We start from the raw sequence: 11,173 nt of genomic DNA, 5'->3' as shown, positions 1-11,173 counted from the left end.
TCCTCTACATCTTGCACATTGTTGGTTTACTTTTTTTCATTCCTTGCAAATACTTGTGTTGTCATCAAACACCAAAAAGGGGGAGATTGAAAGAACATTTCCCGCCCTTTTGGGTTTTGTGTGTTTGATGTCAACACTAAGTATATATTTATGTGTGTTGATGTAGACAGGTACAAGTTTTCGAGAAATACACTTGATCGGTGAAATGATATGGCTGTTCTGAAGTTCTGAAGGTCTTTTTATTTCTGGCGGAAGTTCCGGCCCCAGCAGGCGGAACTTCCGCCCTGGTATGTTCAGCAGAAGTCTCTCAGTGCAGTTCTGTGTGCAGATGTTCTTCCGCGACCGGAAGTTCCGATGGGGTTGGCCGGAAGTTCCGGTCAGCGGAACTTCCGCCCAACTTCCGGACAAGTTCCGGAAATCTCGTTTTGTGGCTCAGTAGAGTCCAGTAAGGTTTTCTCACAATTCCGGAACTTGGCCGGAACTTGGCCGGAACTTCCGGAAGTTCCGCCCTAGTTCCGCCCAAACTTATTCTGAACTGGATGTCTGACGAAGAATCTTCCCGGCGGAAGTTCCGGCCCTCCTGGCCGGTACTTCCGGTTCCAGCCAGAACTTCCGGCCCTCCTGGCCGGAACTTCCGGTGTTAGTGGATTTCGCCCCAACGGTCGGATCCGAGAGCTCCAATCATATAAATAGCTCTCTTCTCCAAAGGGACAAGTTGCTCAATCATTGCAAGAAAAATCTGCCAAGCTTCACCACCATTAGAGCCACCTCAAGAACACAAGATTTGCAAGATCTCCTTCCTCCCCCAACCAAAGCTCTTGATCTTTGGGGATTCGAAGGAGAAGACACCGATCTACATCCTCACCGAAGCGTTTTTCATTTCCCCTCATTTGTTTGAGGGATCTCATGCTAGAGTTCCTATTTGGTTCCCTACTTGATTTGTGTTGATGTGTTGTTGTTGATTGTTGTATTGTTACGATTTGGGAGCCTCCAATTCAGTTGTGGATGTGTGCCCCAAGAACCTTGTAAAGGCCCGGTTTCCGCCTCGAGGAAATCCCTTAGTGGAAGTGGGCTAGGCCTTCGTGGCGTTGCTCACAGGAGATCTGAGTGAAGCCTTCGTAGCTGTTGGTTTGGCTTTCGTAGCAACCACACTCCTCCAAACGTAGACGTACCTTCTTGCAAAGGAAGAGAACTACGGGAATCATCTCCGTGTCATCGCGTGCTCCACTCTCGGTTACCTCTATCCTATTCTATCTCTTATATTGTGTAGCTATATCTTGCTTAGTTGCTTATCTTGTCATATAGGTAAATTCACTTAGTTGTATATCTAGAGAATTTACCTTTGTGTCAAGCCTAAATTGAAAAAGAACTAAAAATTGGTTAGCACCTATTCACCCCCCCTCTAGGTGCGGCATACGATCCTTTCAACCATGCAATATTTGCCTATTAGGACAAGAGAAGGGATTACCCTTGGACGTGTGGTAGAGAGGAGGCATCAAGTGACACCCTCACGCTCATTCCCTATCACACGGTCAAGGGGGAATTAGAGGAGATCCATAGAGATTTCATCCATATTCATGGGATCCTAGAGGAACCCTTAATAATAATGTACTAAGGTGATTTTGCATTTGCATTTACTATGGTTATGAGAGGACGGTTGAACAGATGGTTTGTTGGCAACTGCTCTATTTGGATCTCCTCCCATACACGCGCATAAAAGACTGACCAGAACATCTTAATCTCTAACACCCCAAACACTAGGGGTGAATCCAAGATTCCCTAAGAACGCCTGAGCCCACTGCAATTTCTTGGGATTATGTTCATCATTTTGCACCCTTAAATAAGTTGTAACAAAGAACCAATAGTTAACCATAGCCAATAGGCTCTCTATGGGATCGAAACTTTTATTTCAAAACTAGTTACATCAACATGTGCACTTGCAGTTATCATCACGTCACATGCACACCGCGTAGAGAATATGGGGCGAGACCCACCCATCTTATCTCTTCGAAGCACCTAACTCATCTTCTTCTCCCGATTTCCTCCTCTCTGCTCTGAACGCATCTCATGGCCAACACCCAAAGCCTTATGGTAGAGGGTGAGGCGCACATCTAGCGAGGGAGATGGCCAACACCCAAATCATTAGGGGAGGGGGTAGGGGTATGTTCGCCGGCTCCAGAGAAAGAGTAGGGAGGGCAAGGGGCTTTAGAGGGATGGCCGGCCGAAGGGTGGCTATGTGGTAGAGGAGGCGTTCGACGCCGAGCGGGGCAACGAGGGAAGGCGGTTAGGCCGAGATTGGAGGGCAGTTCGCTGGAGTTGAGAAAGAAGAGGTAGTGACAACATTTTTATTATTTTGCTATCCAAGAAACCACCCACATGAAAAGGGCGGTCGACCGCCAACTATGTGTGCCCTTTTTAACTATCATTACTCTAGCTTGTTGTTGTTGTTGTTGTTGTTGTTGTTGTTGTTGTTGTTGTTGTTGTTGTTGTTGTTATCGTCCTGATTATGTTTGTTGGCCGATCTTGCCGCACAAATCTAATCCGACGGGCGTTAAATTCCCCACCTTATTGTAAAGCGGCAGTTGTAACTGCTACAACCTGGTGAGCGACATATGCATAAAAATCGCGCGCGCGCGATGTTGTCCAAAATTCCAACCTCGCCGGACTCGCAATCGTTCCGGCCAATCCACCTCGCCGAACAGCTCCAACCCAAACCCTAGCCGCGGCACATGGACGACGACGCGGACCCGACGCCGCCGGTCGCCGCCGCTGCTTCCCCCTCTCAATCACCGTCCTCCTCCCCCTCCCCCTCGCCGCGCTCCAAGCGTCGCCGTACCGACCGTTATGCGCTCGGCTTCGAGTTCGCCCCCCGCCCTGCGCCGTCGGCTCCGGCCCCGGCCCAGCGCACCACGCCGGTGTGGACGGAGGACTCCACCTTCGCGCTCCTCGACGCTTGGGGCGAACGCTTCGTCTGCGCCGGCCGCCGCAGCCTCAGCGCCGACGAGTGGGCCGAGGTCTCTCGCCTCGCAGCCGCCGCCGACTCCCGCCCTGCGGGATACTTCTCCGAGTCACAGTGCCGCAACCGCATCGACACCCTCAGGAAGATGTTCAGGAAGGAGAAGGAGAGGTCCCGCCTCGCTGCCCACCGCTCCAACCGCCCCTCCCCCTCCAAGTGGGTCTACTTCGACAAGATGCTGTCCCTCATGAGCCCTCCGGCGCCGCCGCCGCCACCGCTGCTTCTGGCTCCTATCGTGAAGCGCCGCCGTGACACACGCCCAGTGCCGCGGCAGTCGTGGGGAGTGGACGTTGGTGAATTTGTGCTCGCTGGATGTAGCAGAGCAGCACCAGGGAATTCAGGCCCAGATGCGGAATTGGGGGAAGACCAGACAGATGAGCCTGGTGTAGTGAAGGGGAACGATTTTGCGGTGATCCTAGAGTCAATCCGTAGGCTTGGGGAGGTTTACGAAAGGGTGGAGAGTAGCAAGAGGCAGCACATGGCGGAGTTGAAACGAATGCGAAGCGATATGCAAAGAGACCTTGAAGTTAGATGGAGAGAAACTTTGGAAAGAGCACAAATGGAGATTGCTAGTCTCGAGGAGGAGGATGATACAGAGGAGGAGGGCGATGATAACAAGAGGTTAGGGGATTACAATGGTGTTGAAATGCAGACCAATGGCGCTGTGGATGCTTCTCCTTAGCCCTGGCCTAGAAGTTCTGCAAATGAGGTTAGTTCATTCAATCAAGCAGATAAATTGTAGGGTCAAATCATGTCATGTAGCATTGTGTTTAGATTATGTTATATTTCTCATGTCCTATGTTGAGCAAACCTTGTTTTTTCCGTCTGCCGAACGGCTTCTCATGATGGATGTCTATCTTTATTTTGATGATGAGAACTGGACACATCATTGAAGAAACTAAAATACATGTCACCAGCTGTACTTGATATGCCAGTTAGTTATACACCGATATTAGCATATTCAGTTCAGCCTTGATATGATGCCCTTTATAATTTTGTGGGGTCTGCATTTAGGATTAGATGCAAATTTGTTTTAGACAGTATTCATTATCTATGTTATCTCAAAAGTTATGTGGCGTGGTAGAAGAATAGGAAAATGAAATCCTATGAGAAGACATGGCCAATTGCCTTAGTAAATTGAAGACGACGAAGAGCAGTGAATGACTATGGCAATTATAAGGGGCAATGTGTCGAAGTTCCAGACCTTGGTTTGAAATTACCCTCAGTGCTACATGGGAATGATATCTGATTTGATTTATTGGAGATATATGCTAAGTTCGATCTGTGTTCTGTCATCGGATTATTAAAATTTTTATTTGAGATATAGGGAGATATATTACATCGGAATTTCTTGTTTGTATATTGACTTGTTCTTGGATATGGAAGGCTCAATATTATGTTGCCAGACACTTTTCTACACACCCTGAATCAATAATTTGCAGACTTCTATCTATGTCTATATGGTACTAGTTGAACTTGATTTAAGGCTGTCATGTTACCAAACTTGGCACTTTTTCCCTTGTTAGATTAATTTCCCTAATTGTGAATTATTTTCACCTTTGTAAAAAGATCACAATATATATTATTACATCTTGGAGAACTGACATGGAAGCTGTCATTTGCTTATACTTAATGAGCATGCATACTTAGGACATGAAACGTTCCAGTATCTTCCTGAGAAGTGTGTCACCTCAGTATCAGTCAAATATTGCATAAAAGTTTCACGATTTAAAGTGGGATAAGTACTTTCGCGAGCCAGTTTTAAGTTTCCATAGACGGAAGTTGTTCTTGTACAAGTTGGCAGGAAAGTAGAAATTTCTTAGCAGTACGCATATCAGAATTGGAGCTATACTCTGTTATCCAGCGATTGCACTTGCACTTCAAACTAGAAATGTACGCATGTTTTTGTAGTTTCTCCTATCAATTTGCCTGCTCAATTAGATAGCTGCTCCAGTTTGCACTGGTTCAAATACTGCATCTCCTGTTCCTTACAATATATAGTATTTAGTTTACCTTGCTCTTTAGTAGGTGCTCTTAATTCCTTGGTGATGTGTGAATCAATTTCATTTGGAACTAGAATATATAATTTTCAGTCTTTCTTGGAGCCTTTGAGCTTGTTGCTTTGTGTGGGTATGGTAGACACGTTTGAATGTGTCATGAAACCTACCGTGACTGTCTATTATTACTACACCCATTTTTAATGTATGTATATGATTCCTAACTTTTGCCGAGTACCATTAATATCATTCATCTACCCAACTGGGAGTACCACTACACATTGTGAATGTTGACCAAACGGTTTGTTAAAATCCCTGTTGTGGTGAAAATTTGCATAAGTGTCATAATATTACCACTATCGCGTCATGCTCATATTGTTTTAACAAGGTCAAAAGGGCCTTATCCTTTTGCATACATGGTTCATCATTAGAATAATGGTTTATGTTTTGTAAACTTTAAGTACTCCAGAGGTTGAACATGGAAGATGACTTATTTATTTATTTCGGTGATGCAGGAACATGACAGGGATTTGTGCCAATAGTTGGACGTGCAAGGTATTTCATACACATAATGGGGGTTTCATGTGATAGTTGGATCTGCAAGGGCTGGTAGCCTTAATTTCCATTAGTAACTTTAGATACTTAGGGTTGTCGGATTTCCGTATTTAACTCAATCTGTCGACACTTAATGGAGATCGTTGTATAATCTTCTTGTGTATTACTTGTGTGATGGTGAACAAAATGGTGGTGGTCACAGAATTGTTGTATTTTCCCCACTTAGGGATTATCAGCGTGGATGAAAAATAAATATGAATCAGCAAAGGTTATTTGAACAATGTACGCTTGGCTAATTTGTATTGCTAGTTTGCAGCTACATTTGCCCAGAATGAAGTCATTCATTTTTTTCAAGTCTTAATTGCTGTTTCGCTTAGTACTTGCTCAGGTATTTAACCTTGGTAAATCTTGTTCTCGTGTCAACGAATGGCCGACATTCTTGGTAAAAACCTGTAGAATTGAGCAGTAAACTGCCACATCAGGCAAGTTGGCACCAAGAAATGGACAGATGCAGATAATCCATCAGAAGGAAAAACTCGAGGCTCCACTGGAAGGAAAACTATATGTAGCACGCTATACAGGTAATACAGCCCTATGAAGTGCGCGACGCTAATTTCCCTGTTGTTAATTTAAAACATTATCTGTGAACTGAACTATATAGTTGTTAACAACTACTCAGGGAACAGCTCATCTTTGAGAGCAGGTGCAATCCACTGGATCTGGATGTGAGTGATCTCATAGAGCTCGTCTCCGTCTCTCTGTACCAGCACCTGCTTGTCCTTCATCTCCACGATCATCCTCTTGAGCATCCGTGGCACCAGCTCCTGCATCACGCCGGCGCCGCCGCCGGCAGCCAAGTCGGACTTGATGCATGTGTCCATCCGCCGCAGCACGCCGAGCCAGAACGTCCGGAAGCCTGGACCCTGCGCCAGTGTCCCAAGGAACAGCAGGAACACGTCGGCCAGCAGCTCGGTCGCCGCAGCGAGTGTACCCTCCATGCTCCTCGTCTCGCGCTCCGCGCCCTCTCGCCGGGAGTACTCCAGCGTCTTCTCGTGCAGGTCGTCCACCATGGCGAAGATAACGAGGTTGAAGCACGCCAGGCAGCCCGCCGGGCCAAAGTCCAGCTCACCCGCCGCCGCCAGCGCGAAGCTCCGGCCGAGGTCTGCCACGGCTTGGTTGCGGATCTCCTCTCGCCGCACCAGGCTCGTCTTGCGCAGCGTCTCGGCCAGCTTGATGAACATGTTGGTGGCCAGGTTGCCCATGCGCGACGCGTCCTCGGGCCAGGATGAGCCGCTGTTGCTGCTGCCGCTACTGTTGCTGCTGCCCGGATCAGAGTACCCCGACTTGTGCCACTGCACGAGCCAGTTCACGGAGTCCGCCATCAGCTCCAGGATCTTGGTGCTGATCTCGAGGGGGCTTATCTTGAGAGCGGCGAACCCGAACGCTGCCTCGATGCAGGCGGCATAGTTGAACCGCGTGATTTGAGCCCCGTCGCTCATGAGCTTGATCATGGCGGCCACGGACTGGTCGAAGGTCTCCGGGTGGCGGCCAGTGACGGAGAGCAGATGCAGCAGCGTCTTCCACCCAATCGGCGTCTGGACGCTCCCGGCGTGATCCATGATGAGCTTGACGATGCACTCCGAGATGCCCTCGCAGCATGTGTCGAGGATCTCCTTGTCGAGCTTCCACATCAGGTTAATCGACTTGCAAATGAGCTCCTCGGCGAAGCGGTCGGGGCTGGGCTGTCCAGGGAGCAGCTTCACGGCGACCTTGAAGAGCACAACGATGGCCTTCTCGGCGAAAGGGCATGGCGAGAAGAGCGGCAGTTGGGACACGGCCGTGAAACAGTCGTGCATGTGCGTCCAGAGCAAGGAGAAGCGCTGAAGGTTCGCCAGCGACACGAGCAGTATGAGATCCCAACAGAAGCCGACCGTCTCCTCTTCCTCGATCGGGGTGCTGAATTTCTGGCCCTTGCCACCAGCCGCAAAGATGAGCGCCCGGCCAAGGTTCTGCAGCGACTCGTCAGGCAGCTTCCCGCTCTCGGTGAACATGCTCCCGATCCGGCATTGCTGGATAATCTTGAGGTTGTTCTCGAACTCATTGCCCACGGAGAGCAGCGACTCGCCGGCGTTGTCGAGGGACAGGAACTGAGAGAACCGGCCGATCATGCCGGACACATGCCTGCTCGTCCCGGCGCCACGGTGCGACGAGGGAAAATGACGCCCGAATCTGACCTGGGGCGGTGGCCTAAACGATCCGAGCCGCTGGACATGCCGCCTTCCTGTTCGATCACTGACTGGGGCAGCAGCTTGAGGCGTTTGAGCTTGAGCAGGCAATCGATGATGTTCTTCCAGGCGCCACGCACCGACTCGCCGAACCTGTTGGCGATGGTGAAGAGTGCCAACGTCGACATCCTTGGCTTCAGCTCATTGCTGAAAGTGAAGATGGTCTCCTCCGTGGTGGAGTAGGGATTCAGCAGCGTTGTGAACTTGCAGAGGCAGCAGAGGAGCTCGTCGAGGACGTCCTCCAGCCCGTAGCGTGCAATGCGGGCCACGGAGATCAACCCCTCGACGCACTGGTTCAGGATTTCCTCATCGTCCGTGTAGTCGAATATGGCGGCCAACGTCGCGACCGCCGGCCCAGAGACAGCGATGAACACCTCTCGACTGAGCTTGTGCTTGAAGTCGCAAGGCGTGAACGGCTCCATGGAGCGTGATCGCTTGACGATGTCCGCCCAGCGGCTAGTGGTCATCTCGATGCTGGTGATGCCCTGGCTGAACATGGTGATGGCGTTCGTCGCTATCGAGTGGAAGAGCTCCGACAGGTACTCCCTGGGCAGGTCCTTGCCAGAGTTGATGGCGCGGTTGTTCCTGATGAAGTCATCCTCTGACATTTTCTTCTTGACCTGAGGGTTGTGTAGGTCGGTGTTGAGCATGATGACCGAGTAGCAGAGGATGAACGCCGCGTCCTTTGTTGCGAAGACCTCTTGTGCTTGCTGCTCGAAGAACCGCTCTGAGAAATGCTCGAGGACGCGTTGTATCTTCTGCGACTCTCCAGGAAGCCGGAACGTCTCGAGGTAGGTGCGGAGGGCGGTGTCGAGGACGGATCCGGCGAAATCAAACGTATCGGTGAACTCCTTGAGCACCTTGAGGTTGAAATCGTCCGGGTCGCCGAGGAACTCCCCTATCTTCACCTTGTCGAGGCCAGGCGAGTAGCGCAGGAAGTAGGCCATGCTCTTGGGCTCCGGCGGGGTGGGCACCAAGTGGCAGAGCTTGAGGAACTCGACGCCCTTCTTCTCGTCGCGGTTGTAGTGGTTGGCGGCGATGGCCACCTTTTTCTTCTTGAGCTTGCGCTTGCGGACGTAGTCCACCCAGGTCTCGTGGCCATGGTCGTCGCTGGAGTCCCACCGCTCCAGCCAGAAGAGCCGGTACTCAGAGATGTCCACGTTGTATGCTTCACGATCTGGGGCCTTCTCGACCTCGACGTTGTCGGCGATGGTGGTGATCATGTTCACCAGACCCTCGAACGCCTGGAGCTGAATGGTCGTCATCGGGTTCGACAGTGGGTAAGCCGCCTTGCAGAGCAGCCTGCCGACTTCTTCGTAGACATTGCGCAAGAGTGGGTCGCAGTCGTAGTTCACGTACATCTCGATGACAAATGTTGGTTGCCGACAGAAGCTAATGAGCCCTTCGATCGCCACCTCCTGCAGCTGCAACCCGCTCGCGCCGCTGCCAACTCGAAGTATCACGAACATGAAGAATGCTTCCAGCTGGAGCTTGAGGAACCTGGAGCAATGTGGTTCATGGTGCATCATGTATGTACATGGTTGATACAAGCAATAGAAAGAAAGAGACACTAAAGCATGTGTGCTTACCGTCGCAAGAAGTTGTACAGGTTGAGGACCGTGCTGCAGATCATGGAGAGGACCAGAGGGCTGCACTCCGTGGCATAGTGGATCAAGTGGTAGAAGAGGTCATCTTGGATGAGGCGCAGGAGCTTGGGATGCTTGCCAATGGCCTCGCCACCCAGCTCGACGGCCGAGTTTAGGAGCACGAGGGCGAAGAGCTGCACGTCCTCCTCGGAGGTGAAGGCGCCGTGTCCCTCGGGCGTCATGACCATGTCGGGCGCGTTCAGCAGCAGAGAGCAGAGGAAGTTGAAGATATCAACCATGCACCGCGCGCCGAAGCCTGCCGCGGAGGGGACGGACAAGTCGTCGTCGGCTTCGTCGCGGATGTCCGGCAAGCGGGCGAAGACGGCCTGCAGGATCTCGTGCATGCAGTGCCGAGCCGTGCGCTGGAGGAGCTCGCTTCCGCGGCTGCTGGCCGCGTGCTGCACAACCTGGAAGCACGTGTTGACCGCGGTGCACACGGCGCTGTCCGAGAGGAGAGGCGCCGCGCGGGCACGGAGGAGCGCGGCGAGCACTTGCAGCACGCGGAGGAGCACCGCCTCCTCGGCGCCGGCGCCGGCCTCCGCGATGCGCTCTATGCGGCAATTCGTCACCGCGGTCAAGATGGCCTGTATCGCGTCCCGGGCGCCCGGCGAGCACTCGTCGAACACATCGATCCGCAGGATCTTCAGCACGGACGACAGCGCCACTCCGGTGGCCGCCGGCGGGACCTCCTCGCTCTGCACGACGTCGAGAAACGGCGACAGGTACATGGACGGGTCGGAGCAGCGCCACGCGCCGTGTCGAGGCTGGAAGAGGAGGGCGCGGAGGCTCTTGAGAGACTGGATGAGGCCCGCGAAGACGGCCTCCTCGGCGGCGGCGACCGCTGGAGGCAGGTAAGTGTAGGGGTCTGGGCGGCGGCGGATGACGGCGAGGAGCGCGGCAACCTCGGTGTTGAGCATGCAAGAGATGCCCATGTCCTTGAGCCGGGGGTCACGGCGTGTCCCACGCGCCACGGTGTAGGTGGGCGGGCCATCGTCGTCGTCATCGGATGCCGCCGTCCTGGCCATTGCCGGTGGACGATTATTCGGTACCCCGGGATCAAGAGGAGGATTACTTTGGGCAGGACAAGACTACGGCCTTTTGGATTAGAGGATGCGAATATGGCGCATGAATGAGAGGAGTGAACGGAACTTGCCCCCTCCGCCCGTGGCTATTTTTGCCCAGTGGTAAGTGACCTTCTCCTAATCTTAGACTGCTGCCTTTTCTCTCCTTCAGAAAATGATGCTACTATCGCAGAATGCAGATTGTTCAAGTTGCATGTAGCAGTGTGATTTTCCAAGAAATAGCATTCGTTGTACAATTAGGCTTTGTCAGGCTCTCCTCTTAGAGCATGTACAATGGCAGCCACTATATAGGTCTTCATATTATCTAAAAACTAAAGATATAAATCACACAATGCAATATGTTTTATTATCATCCCTACCAATTAATAAGAATCAATTATTTTTATTAAGAAAATAATTTTTAAGGGAAAAGATATATGAAACAATGCATGAAACATTATCTTATTTTTCAAATGATAATCCCTTAGCTAAGGGAAGACAACCTTTTTTAACTAAGAAAAATTCTACGTAGCAACTTTAAGAAAAGACTATCACCATATTGTATATGCTCTTAGTATTCCACACGTTATCTAGAGAAGATATATATATAAGT

General features: G+C 51.1%; 2 protein-coding genes across 2 annotated transcripts; one reads left to right on the top strand and one right to left on the bottom strand.

Moving 5' to 3' along the window:
* Positions 1-2,672: 2,672 nt before the first annotated feature.
* Positions 2,673-5,867, top strand: LOC124663993 (trihelix transcription factor ASIL1-like). The gene is made up of 2 exons (XM_047201614.1): positions 2,673-3,725; positions 5,529-5,867. Exon 1 carries the CDS (start codon positions 2,730-2,732, stop codon positions 3,696-3,698), a length of 969 nt encoding a protein of 322 aa, XP_047057570.1. The 5' UTR covers positions 2,673-2,729; the 3' UTR covers positions 3,699-3,725; positions 5,529-5,867.
* Positions 5,868-6,239: 372 nt separating this feature from the next.
* Positions 6,240-10,524, bottom strand: LOC124659623 (ARF guanine-nucleotide exchange factor GNL2-like). The gene is made up of 3 exons (XM_047197458.1): positions 9,443-10,524; positions 8,228-9,353; positions 6,240-7,715 (listed from the first exon to the last, which is right to left on the bottom strand). Exons 1-3 carry the CDS (start codon positions 10,522-10,524, stop codon positions 6,240-6,242), a joined length of 3,684 nt encoding a protein of 1,227 aa, XP_047053414.1.
* Between the last annotated feature and the right edge of the window lie 649 nt (positions 10,525-11,173).

This window comes from Lolium rigidum, chromosome 6 (assembly GCF_022539505.1).
Source record: "Lolium rigidum isolate FL_2022 chromosome 6, APGP_CSIRO_Lrig_0.1, whole genome shotgun sequence".
Classification (NCBI taxonomy): Eukaryota; Viridiplantae; Streptophyta; class Magnoliopsida; order Poales; family Poaceae; genus Lolium; species Lolium rigidum.
Note: the sequence above shows the minus strand (reverse complement) of the source record. Positions and strands in the feature narration are given on the sequence as shown.

Coding starts and splice junctions, on each gene's coding strand:
- LOC124663993 (XM_047201614.1), top strand. CDS start 2,730: ATGGACGACGACGCGGACCCGACGCCGCCGGTCGCCGCCGCTGCTTCC.
- LOC124659623 (XM_047197458.1), bottom strand. CDS start 10,524: ATGGCCAGGACGGCGGCATCCGATGACGACGACGATGGCCCGCCCACC. Junction 9,354..9,442: donor CTGTACAACTTCTTGCGACG/GTAAGCACACAT, acceptor ACATTGCTCCAG/GTTCCTCAAGCTCCAGCTGG. Junction 7,716..8,227: donor AGCACAAGCTCAGTCGAGAG/GTGTTCATCGCT, acceptor CGGTTCTCTCAG/TTCCTGTCCCTCGACAACGC.